Source organism: Manacus vitellinus, unplaced genomic scaffold, assembly GCF_001715985.3.
Source record: "Manacus vitellinus isolate BGI_N305 unplaced genomic scaffold, ASM171598v3 scaffold_63_pilon, whole genome shotgun sequence".
In the NCBI taxonomy this organism is placed as follows: domain Eukaryota; kingdom Metazoa; phylum Chordata; class Aves; order Passeriformes; family Pipridae; genus Manacus; species Manacus vitellinus.
In genome coordinates this window covers 1,455,862-1,467,997 of record NW_021940711.1, presented here as the reverse complement: position 1 = coordinate 1,467,997, position 12,136 = coordinate 1,455,862, and the positions used below count along the sequence as shown (strand labels likewise).

Here is a 12,136-nt window from a genome sequence, read left to right as displayed (position 1 = left end):
CAATCTAAAATGGTACACAGATTTTAAATAAATAAAACAGGAAAAAAAATCAGAAAAAATGATGGAAGCAAAATTTGCTGAGAGAGCTTGTTGTCTGCTCAACAGGCCAAAAAGCATAGTGCTACCTTGACTAATTTGCAGGTGAAATGGATATATATTGAATATATTGTTGTATCTCCAGACACAACAAACTCCTGTGGAGGTAACTTGTTCATAGTAGTGTGAACAAAACGTTGGAAAACGAATCTTAGATAATTCAGCATTCAACAAATGATAAAACCCCTGCATATAGTATCCATTTATCACAAATATGTTCAAGGTTATTCAGTCAGAAGCTACTTTTCCTCTGCCACATCCTTCAGAGGAGGGCAGGGCCAAGGGGAAATTATATATCCAGAAGAGTGCATAATTTGCTGTTGCACTTTTCTTAATGTCTAAAGGTAAAGGAAACTTAAATTTCGTTAATGAAAATTCAAGGAGGAGAAGAAAAACACATAAAATCAGGAGGTTGGAGTAAATTCCATTTAGATTATGACTACAGGTTAGTTATCACTTAGGAAACTTATAGCAGGTTTGATGAAATGTAGATTACTTTAGGCAGAGGCTGAATTAATTTAGGCTGAAAATTTGTGTAAAGAGGCTCAGAGAGCTCTTTTTTTATAGGAGTGAATAAATTAAAGGAGAAAGAAAAAGAAAAATACTGTTAACACATTTCAAAAATCAAAAGTGGTGCAGTGAAAGGCACCTAAAAGGTGCACTTTTCCATAAACTCAAGGATTTGGTCTTTTTGGTTAGGGAGTGGTTGCTTTTTGCACTTCTAGCAAGTAGTGGTTTTAGCCATGTAGTCAGCCTGGAATGCTGCTTGGTATAAGAAATTTTTCAGGGAAGGCAGATGACTCCAACTGGAGTTAGAAGTGTTGATGAGTTGAACTGTTTTTCAAGATTCAATTTAAATTAAAATCTAACCCTATTCCCTGCGTTTGTCTAAGTAACATTATGATTCAAGTAAAAAGAAATTAGGCTACCTATCTGAATTCGAGTAATAGGATTAAATTTTATATCATTTAATCTCTCAATTAGCATATTTTAAGACCAATTCTATATTCTGTGGGACTCACATTTCCTTTAAGTTTTAAATCTCCAAGATTTGTTAAGTCTGTGTTTGACAAAACCTTCTGCATGGAGGAAAAAGTAGTAAAATGAAAGAAAGCATACCTTAGGGGTATTCAAATTAACTGTGTCTTGCTAGATAATGCTCCTTATTGTAAAATTAGGCAGGCAATGCTTTTCTCAGTCTTATCTTGCTCCTAAGCATGTTCCTGCTAATAAATTCGCTTTTCTACTGAAAATTGAGCATTATGTAATATTCATAGTACCATTGTGTTCACTTTTAAAAAAAGAAATCAATCCAGGATTCACACTCGTGCACAACATGCTGTGCTTGCAGTGTCTGTTGAAGGAATGGGCTTTGATAGCAAATTTACAAAAAGTTTTGTGAGGACAACCACACTTCTAGGCAAGGAACTCATAAATACTGTGGTATTTACCCCAGTCAGGAACAGAATCTCCAATGTAATTAAAAAACTTAAAATACAGGGAGACGTGTTCTCTTTACATGTGAGACTTTTATGATGTATCTTTTTTGTATATGGATGTAAAAATCTGAGGCCATCGTGGGAGAATAAAACATCCTGGTTTGTCAGCATCCCCTCCACCTTAAATAGCACAGGAGATCCAATAATGAAAATGGGGAAATGTTCTTGTAAATTGAAGGATTGACTAAAAGAAAGTAGAAAAGGTTTCAAAGAGAGCTAAAGCACTATGTTTTTTGTAACTGTTCCAACTATTTTACACATTCTAAGGTCCATTCTTGACCCCTTTTCATCCTGTGGTTTGCTCACACTGATGACTACAATAATTTTCCTGGTTGTTTGTTTAAATTGAAATTTTTTTCTTTACCCTGTACACGCTGTCCACCTGAAAATGAGCTAACATGGGCATAAAAGTAGTGCAGCTGATGATGTTGGCTTAGCAACCTCTTCCCACCTTTTTTTATTATTGTTATTATTTCTCTCTCACATTAACATATATATATGTATTTAGAGACAAGGAAGAATTCAAATTAGTCAGTTTTGAGAATTGAACTAAAAATGTCTCTCTCTACAATTACCCTTTGCATGATGACATTAGAGGTGCCACCTGTAATTCTGAAAGAACTAGAAGGAATTTATCCTCCCAAAGGATCCTGTTACTTCAGTGATACAAAGCTGTAATTTGTACCTGTGAGCACTATCACTTTAAGAAAATTCCACACTTGGGAAGAGTTTTTGTTGGATTTTTTATCATTACTTGGTTGTGGGTTTGTGTTTGTTTCTGAAGATTTTACAGCTGCTTAACTCCCAATGAAGGAAGAATAAGACTGGAAGGTCGAGAACATATGACAGGTTCTAATTCATCATTTGTTTAAGAAAAATAAATGAAGATGTTATTAAAACTCTGTTGCTTAGAAACCTAATATTTCAGCAGTACTTTCTCAGAACTTTGCAAAGATCCTCTGATTGTGTCTCTGATAAACAAAATGTGATTTATATTTTGGAGGAATTACTGTACTAAAGACTAACTACAGAGGAACAAGGAATATTACAGATATTAAGGCAGAAAATAAAGCAAAATGTTTAGTTGCTGGTTTCAACTGATATTTTTTAGCCTGTAGTTCTACTGCAGTTTTGTCTGTATGGTTTTATGCCTGTTTACAGTAATTAATGTAGTTCACATTAGAATGAATACAAATTTACTGACAAATGGAATACAGATAGGTGAAATTATATCAGCAAATTTGGAAATTAGACACTGCTGATATTTACCTGTCATGAAATTTGGCGTGACCAGGAGTAACCAGAAGCAGGTAGGATATCCTTTTATATATAATCTGAAATTTGTCAAAGACCAAAAAAAATTAACTTCAGTTTTCTTTTAAAAATTCTCATTATTTAGATTAATTTTATTTTATTAGGGGAATCTTGTCAATACTACTTTTTCTTAGCCTTATCCAGAGATGTTTGCCCTACAACTGCCTCCTGAAACTCTCTGCAGAAACAAAGTTTTTGCAGAATCAGAGTTCTGCAGAGCTCTTTGCCCTGTATCATTTCCCTTTTCTGTCTTCCCAAAAACTTTTGGGAGTTTACTTTGGCTTTTATGCCACCAGGATGGGTTTTGTTTCCTTTTCCTATCAAATAACTCTTACAAGTGTAACATATAATTTAAAACTACCTATTTGGTATTGCTAAAACATTGAAAGATTTATAAAATGATTCTCTGTTGTCTGTTCTCATCTTAGGTTTCTTGCTCTTTGTCCTTGTAGAGTCTTTTCTGATAAATAAAAGTGATAGTGCTTTTATTTACTGCATTAATTTCCTGCAGTAAACAAACACTACATGTTCATTAATCATTCAGTGACAAATGACACTGAGTATTGGAGCCAAACTTGCACATGTTCCTAAGCAACCACAGCACTTTGCTTCATTTTTCTCTCTCAATTTCAGTTGCAGAGCTTTGATCACATTTTACTCTCCCGTTGTTTCCACGAGGGAGTAATAATAGAAAAAAAGAAACCATCGTCATAACAAAACTTCAGACTAATAAAATTCGTAAAGTAAATTCCGTTGCCTAAATGAGGGCTGTGGAGGTCATAAGAAGTTACATCACCTGAGTCTAACCACACCCTCAGTACACTGTGGTCTGAAATAGGAGGAAGATGTGAAAAACTGCCGAGCTGTCTTATGAAAAGGCATTTGCACACCTCATACACTTCTTGCTCTGCGTCTTTCTTTTAAACAGTGAGGGTTAAAGGAGCTTGAAACACAGAGCTGCAACAAATCCATGAGCAGATCTGATAAAACACGTCCTTGAATAGACTGTGAACCTACCTTGGCTGGTGACAACTAACATAACCAGTTGGCTATAACCACACTGTCCTTTTCTGCTCTCTCTGGTTTGCTGCCCCCAGAACCAGCTCCCTGCATTATCCCCATCACACCCTACAAACACCCTGCTTTGGGTGCCCCCTGAAGCCAAAAGGAGGGCAGTGGTGATGCCAAGGAACACTGAAAGTAAATCTGGTCAAGTAAATCTGTATGATGCCCTTCAGCAGCAGCTGAATTATTTTTTTAACTGCAAAAGCTGTTCTAATATCACGTATTTAAACTTGATTTCCTGCCTGCATGCAATTTGAGTATTTGACCTTAAATTATTACATTAATTTGACCATAAAGCCCGTTCTTGTGCTGGTGGAGTGGAAAACCCTTCTAGTTACATTGTTCAACTGTCTGCAGGTCAAGTTGCACAGTTCAATAGCCGAGGGACGTGCTGAGTTCTAAGTGACTTGTCGAAAATTCTTTTAAAAAGAAGACGCACATTTGGTTTATCCACATTTGGAGTTTATGCATCCAGCTGTGAAGCTCTCCGGCTCTGATGTATGATTCACCTGGGTGAACTGAATTACTGGAACCTCTGAGATGTTGTGTATGTTACTGATCAAGCTGCATGCTTCACAACCAGAATTTCACGCAGAGATCAGACCCCGTGCTGAGCTGACAAAAACAACGCAGCACTTCAAGCCTGTCATCCAGGCACCTCAATTTTTCTGTCATATTAAATTTCTCACTTACCACTCTCCATTTTAGTTCATGTTATAGAGGCAAAACCTACTGCTTAAGGCAAAATGCACTCGTTGGAAAACTGGATTTTATAAATACAAATAGATCATTAACGTGTTTCCTAAAGTTTATGCAGAGCAAGCACCAAGTGTACAACAGCACTAAATGTGGTCTGTCTGTCTGCCATGTAGAAGAAAAACATCCTAAGAATTTTGTTGTACTTAGTCATAAAAATTGTGAATGTTGGCCAAGCTAAATTTTAAGGAGATGTTTGAGAAGAGTTAGCAACAGTGAAAACAGTGAAACAGCCTGGGCAGCCATCAAACACACCTGAATAACAGGGGTTTTTTCCTGAATCCTTCTCTTTGTTAAAGGTTTCATTTTCACCATTTGGATTCTCAGTGCTGTGTTTTGGAGCTTTTCCTATGGCACCATTACTCCTACTCCTGAAGGAACTTTGGTTTAACTATGGTTGAAATTTCAGCACTGGGTAAATCTCTGCTTTCATAACAGGACATCTCTTGGGTTCAGAAATCTGCTGAGTAATTAATTTTATTCATGCTGTGCAACTCTGTTTTCCCAGATATTAAAAAGCATATAGGCAAAGAATATGACACTATTCCTGGAATAAAAAGACAACAATTAACGTCACAAACTTTTCCATACCTTGAAAGTCATCTGACTTTCCCATTCAGTGAATACACATCCCCATCAGGGATTATTATACCCAAGAGATCTGGTAGTTTAGACAAGAGTGTAGTAATAGAGAACTTCTAACTGTAATGCTGTTTTTCACCTGTTTGTTGCTATTTCCTCACCCATAACAGACAATTATAATTAATTACTTTTCTGTTCCCTAGGACCACTCGTAGGAGTAAAACTTCACTATTTGTGATGAGATTTCAACATGAGAAAAAACTGCTGGATAAGCATTAAGTTGTTAAACTTGCTGCCACATTAGACTGTTATAGAGATGATGGGAGTCTGGGATTTAAGTCTCATGAACTAGGCTTAAAAGAAGACCCAGTGATTTTTTTCTATTTTCCTTCTTTTTTTTTTCTTCTTCTTTGCTTTTTTTTTTTTTTTTTTGGTTGGTGGTGGTGGTGGTTTTTTTTGCTTTTAAAGAAAACCATAAATATTTTAGGAAAAAACACGAAGTGGTTATATCTGGCATTTGTATTGACAGGTTGCCAAGACGTGTTTGGGGAATCGCAGTAACTCGACATCTCATTTGAAGGCAGCAGAAACAGAGACAAGCCTTCAGGTATTCCTCTTTCTGAGTAACTGCTGGGGTTTGATTAAAAGGTCTTGTGAAGGTATATTTGCACATTCTGCACTAAATTTTGTCTCAGAACACCACTTTCTTAGTTCAGATTTTGACTGCATTTTGTTGTGCATCAGAGCTGTTCATTTGATGGACCAAGAGAAGGTCACAACCATCATGATACTAAAGCAGCATTACACTTGTATGCTTTTGCACTGTAAAGATTGTTAAATATGCTTCCTTTATTACAGATTAGAATCCTTTTCTAGGTGCAGCTGGCAAACATCATATTCTGCTGTTGTAGTTTAAGGCTGGTACATCAGTTTAACAGAAATACAGCTCTGTGTGCACCAATGCCACGGATTTTTAACACACTTTTTTATCTGTTTATGTGTTTATATATACACAGAGAGTACACAGTGTTTACACTGATGCTGTTTTCACCCCCACAGAAGCTGCGCAGCCTTCCACGGACTAAATCCGAAGACAAAAAATCACCTGAAAGAAATGAGAAAAAATCTGAAGAGTCTGTTAGTACAAAAGAAAAAAAACTCTGAACACTACTAACCTACATTAAAAATGCCATTCACTTGCTCCCACCTTCCTGTTCTTTTTAGTGCAAAGTCATGAAATGTTCCAGGTTTCTAAAGCATGCATTTTTCACTATTTTATGAATGTTTGTCAACTAGTCTAGAATAGACCAATTAGTACCTTCCAGCCATAATCCCAAACGGATGTTTGAAGAAATGCTTGATAATACAGTCCAGTTTTTGAACTCTTGTTCTACAGGATCAGTAACTGCATAGTTTCTTTGTAAACAGCAGCCAATCTCAAGTATTTTCTCAGTCTGTTCTATTTCATGTACCTTTATGGCAGATTAGGTTTTTAAATTAAGATTAAGGGGCAGCTGGGAGGGGGGGGGGAGAAATATCTGTGTAGCCATAGTTGAAGTACAACCCATAAGTGCAACTGTAAAAAGGGAACTCTGGATGGGGGTCCATGTATTACCTTTCAGTAATGCCATTTCAAATCTACTAATTTAAACAATAAAAGATGTTTATTTGGTTCTTTTTTTTGTTGTTTTTTTTTCCTAACTGCTATCACAACTAGTCCATTTTCCAAACACTGAAGCATTGACAGAATTGGGTTCTGAGGGATGGAGATAAAGAGGGTCATCACTTTTGGGATTCAGTTAATTGGAAATAGTTTCTAGTGGTGTCAAAGGTAACATTTCTTTGCATATGGCACGCCTTAACTTAAAAGGTCACTGAAACTGTTTCAGTCATCTGTCAAGAAGGGACATGGATCTCCATGTGCATGTCCCAGAGGAATGAGGTAAGCTGTCCTACCTGGCATTTGTTTCACCCTTCTAAAGCATTCAGCAGTCCTGACAGCATATCTGCTCTTGCTGTAGCTGTTTATTGCTGCTGTGCCAAGGGATGGCTTGGGGTTGGTGTTCACAACATGAAAAAACTCTACCTTATAAATCAGCAACAAACCAGCTTGCTTTTTCATTTTTGTTATTATTGTATTTTATTTATTCAGCATACCTGAAGCCAGTGAATGGGAATATGCATCATTTATTTGGTATATCACCAGCAGATAATTAATGTAAGAAATCTGTTTACTATTAGAAAAGCAACAAAAAAATACTGGGGGGAGGGGAGGTGTTGTGAGGTTATTTTTTGTTTTGTGTTGTCTACAAAAGGTTTATTATTAGAAGCTTTCCTCTAGCCATGGGATCATAATCTGAGGTATGCATGCATGCATGTATGGTTTCAGGTTTTGTATGTCATTTTTCCTAGGTGACAGTTAAGATCAGGTGAGACAGAACTGTATATAAAGCCATGTTGGTGGGGAGAATTTGGTTAAATATGTAGGTACTGATTCTGTTTAGTCTGAGGAGTTCTTGGACACCTTGGAATTGGACATTGGTTGCCACTCATTTTCGGTGTGATTAGACACCTCTTGAAGGATGGTGACTGGGGAAATCCCTGCATATCTTCATACCTGCTATTTTTAGGATAATCTATGTAGGGATACAGAATCAAGAAACATAATGATGGATATATGGTTGTTTTTTATCTGTATGTGGTGTAGGTGTATCTACTATATGTGTAGGTATGGCTGAAAAAGCATTGCTGCTCTGAAGAGTCTGAATTTTATGGAGAGGTAGGTACATATCCAAAGGAAAATCTGTCCTTGGTGGTTGTGTCTCAGACAACTACAGCTCAACAACTCATATCTCTTCAGTTTGATAGGAAACCTCAATTTGCATGTGGGGAAAAAAATAGTATTTTAGAGAGGAAATTGCAATGTATAAGAATTTGTGTGTTAAAAGTCAAGGATTTTGAAAAGAAGCAAAAAAAACCCTTACAGTGATGCTTCCAAGCATTGACATTGCTTTTCACTAGCAAAGGTGTGCATATTTTCCCCCTTTCTCTGGATGGATAAATAGCCATTCTTCATTCCAGGTGTGACAGTGAGTAGTTGATGCCAAACAAACCTTGCTGCCTCCTTTGATTTGTGGTTACTCAGCCTGACAAAGAGCTGGTCACGAGGGAACTTCAGTTTGTACAATTTAAGTCCCTCTCACACTTTCTTGGTCTCCCTAGAACACTCCAAACCCCTTTTGTGTTGGGAGGGAGCCGTGTCACTTGGTCTCTTTTGCATTGTGGGCTCGTGGTACCACAGGGCAGAACACATTAAGATGTTTTGTAATTGCCTGCAGTTGCCTGGCAACCAGGTCATGGCCCACATCCTTCTCTCTGCAAAAAACCATAAGGAGGCAGAATGCTTTTTTGTCAGATATTCCAAAGGTTAGCTGTTAAAAGCAATTTAGTTTCCACTTCAAGTGCAGCCCAAACATACGCTCTTTTTTAAGAGCATGAGATGGCTTTTAGACTGTTCCAAGCTTTAAACTTCTATTTCATTTTTCCTTTTACAATACAGAGTTCTCTGGATAGTTCTCCTATCCATTTGTATCTACATGCATGTGTATTTGCAAGCATATATACACATTAAGCTACATGTAAACGTGCATATACATGTTTGAGTGTGCATGTGAACCAAAAATTCTGGAGTGGAATTTCATCCATAGTCAGGTATTACTTTGCCAAAACTTCCTGTGGCAATCCAGTTCAGATGCAGGTGTTACAAAGGGGCCAGAAGGACTGACTTTCCTATTTAAACAAGAATTTCTGTCAGTACGAGTGGGAGGAGGCTCTCACTGACTCTTAGAACATTAAAGATAAGATACACTGAGTTCTGTGCCTCTGTCTGGCCTTGTGGAAAGCTGTCTCACTTCTTCAAGTACTTCAGTACAAATGATGTAATACACTACTTTATATGATGTGAAAATATCACTGTGGGATAAGATAGTTTACTTCCATTTTTTAAGTCGAGTGTTCCAATTAAAAGATGTTGTGGAAGGATATGAAATATTAGCACTACTTCTTGCTGAAAAAAAACCTCTCAAATTTAATTTCTTAAAGGGAAGCTCCAGAAATGGGTGAATTTCTGGGAAAATCTCAAAGCAGTGAATAATAGCTAGAAATACCTATTTTATTTGTGTGTCTGCTATTTTACGTATTTTAAGAATTCTTTTTTCTATATATATGTGTCTGTGTATAAGGTGTCTATAAGAAAGGGGCTTGCTTACATCTTTCCACTCTTCTCATCTCCTGATGGACCTGGGCACTAAAAAAAGAGGCTGAAGCTGAATTTATTTAATGCATAATATGTCAGATCTATTTTCTTATTATTCCTGAATCAGGACAAAACATATTTGTCTGAGATAATGCAGTCAGTGTTTTTAAAAACTGTTCAGTGATTTATCTATCTGTCTCCTTAATTTCCTCATTTCCTTCTCTCTCTTTCAAATGCCATTTGAATTAGGAAAAAGGTGTGCATGAAGAAAGAAATGTGCTTCCTCTGGGAAATATCCTTATTTGAATTATTATGTAGAGATAAATAATTCACTAACTCAGAAAAGCCTGCATAAGCAAAACAAACAAAAAAAGAAAAATACGGAGAAAACCTTTTTATTTCCCTGGGTTTGCAAACCCACGGATTCAAATTTTAGTAGCTGAATGAAGAACAGTGAAGGAGAGAAGGTGTAGACAAGGACCCTGTCATCCTCTTTTTTTTTTTTTTTTTAATGTCTGAAAGGAAAAATAATGAGTTTGGATTCATTTTATGAGGTTGTATTGCCTTTTATTTACACCACTGGAAGCAAGGAAAAAAATTTAGGCAGCGACCTTTGAGGAAAAGTATTTCTTTTGTCAATGGATACAGATCTAGTCCTCCTAGCATGCAGCCAGGTAAAGAAAATGCTAGTTAAAAGAAAGGTGTGTGTTGTGTCTCATACTGGTTGGGAACATTTTCTTACAAGTTTGTAAAGTGCTTTATTCACATGGGAGCCACATAGGACATACTTTTTTTTTTTTTATAGCAAAGCAAAAAAAGCATTAAAGATTCAACTAATCCTGAAATTAGATGTCTGTAAGGACAATTTAATTCATGATGCCAAGGAGAGGTGGCTTGAATATTACATCTTTTAGTGTTAATCTTTTTATCATATTCCACGAAGCTGGAAGGATTATAGAAAACAACTTTGAAGCACAAGTGTAGATACATACAAGTACTTTCTGGTGCAAGGCAGAAACTGGTTTTGATGGTTTTGCCTCTGCTTAGGTGACAATTAGCAGTACTTTATGTAAATTGCAGGGAAGGTACAAAGTTCTGTTGAGCTCAAAGATTGAATATGATTATACACAGCAACTTATAAACCGATTTCAGACTGCAAAGTTAATATGAGAAGTGTTTGTCAGAATGTAAAAAAATCCATGAAATGAACCAACTAGGGTTTTTTTATTGTTTTCATTTAGAATAGTATCTCACTGAACAGTCTTAAAAACAAATTGGAAACCCTGTGGAGTGCTTTCAAAGTGTATATGTGGACAGCACTGAGATAATGTGAAGATACAATGATAGAAAAGTGTGCTCAAGGAACATATGCAGCCATGAGGCCTCTCTGAACTTAAATCTGCACACATGGTTTCTTTCCAAAATAGTTGCATAGCTCATCTTAAAATCCGGTTTAAAACTGCTTAATTAAATCTTTATTAATTTTTTGGAAACTTAGGTTTTATTTTCTTTGCTTCTGATAAACGAGAGGCTCTCCTTTTAATCATGTGTGTGATGAACATGGCACACTTACAAGGGTGTCACAAATGTGGCAAAAACAAGTTCCTATGTAAGATGTAAGTTTCTGGATCAGAAGTTTTTATACATCTACTTCGAGGAGAGGAAAGTCATGGTTTTAGCAAGTTTTATCTGTGAATAAGACAGTTTCCTTTATTATTTATATACTGTATTACAGTTCTATTTGGCCATTTAAATATGTGAGCAAGTAGTATCATGCCAGGCATGTTTACATATTTATTTTCTATATCTGCCTTGGGCTGGGGCACACCAGGTTACTGTAGTGATGCTTTGAAGGTACCAGCAATCAGAGTGTTCTGTGGGCCAACCTCCAACCTTAACACAAAAAGGTAAATATCACTAAAACTGTGTGTGCTTTTTCCATAGCACAAGAATGAAAAACATCCCTTTGCTGATTACCTGCAATGCCCCACACACACATTTTCACTGAAATAACTGAATTTTTTAAGTTACATTAACAGTCTAAACAGAGCAATATTCCTCTCGATGCATGGAAGTGCTGCCTCTCCCTGTGAGGATTTTGCCTGGGAAACTGCTACTGCACTGAAAAAAAAAGAGGGAGGAGAGAGGAGGGATCAGGGGAGAGAAGAAGATCAAGGAGCAGGAAGGAGCTTGAGAAGAGTCAGAAAACGGATACAGAGGGCATTGGGGGGAAAATTATGCATTTGGAAGAGGCATAAAAGAGGACTGAGCCAAAAGGATATTCACAATATGCATAGGAAAGCCATGAGGAGATTTCTTATCCCTGGTAACTGCCTAACAACTTTCACTGACTGCCATGTGCTGTCCCCTCTGCCATGGGATGAAAACTCACATTTAAATTTAGTGTAACTCCAAACTCTTTATCACATGGGCACCTTTTGGCTTTTCCCATGAAAGCACAACACTTAAAATGACGTTTCACCTGGCACTGCCCAGAGAGAGGGGACAAAGCAGTGCAGCAGCTTCACCTCCGCCTCCTTGTTCTGTCTCATTAGGTAAGTGCAAACTG

At 36.9% G+C, this 12,136-nt stretch overlaps 1 protein-coding gene across 1 annotated transcript in view; it reads left to right on the top strand.

The window, feature by feature from the left end:
• LUZP2 (leucine zipper protein 2) overlaps positions 1–6,979 on the top strand; it is a 121,546-nt gene extending 114,567 nt beyond the window's left edge. Inside the window, exons 11-12 of the mRNA XM_029963807.1 lie at positions 5,842–5,919; positions 6,372–6,979. Of these exons, the coding sequence (XP_029819667.1) occupies positions 5,842–5,919; positions 6,372–6,476 (183 nt within the window). The 3' untranslated portion in view covers positions 6,477–6,979. The remainder of the gene's footprint in view (positions 1–5,841; positions 5,920–6,371) is intronic.
• Positions 6,980–12,136: the final 5,157 nt, after the last annotated feature.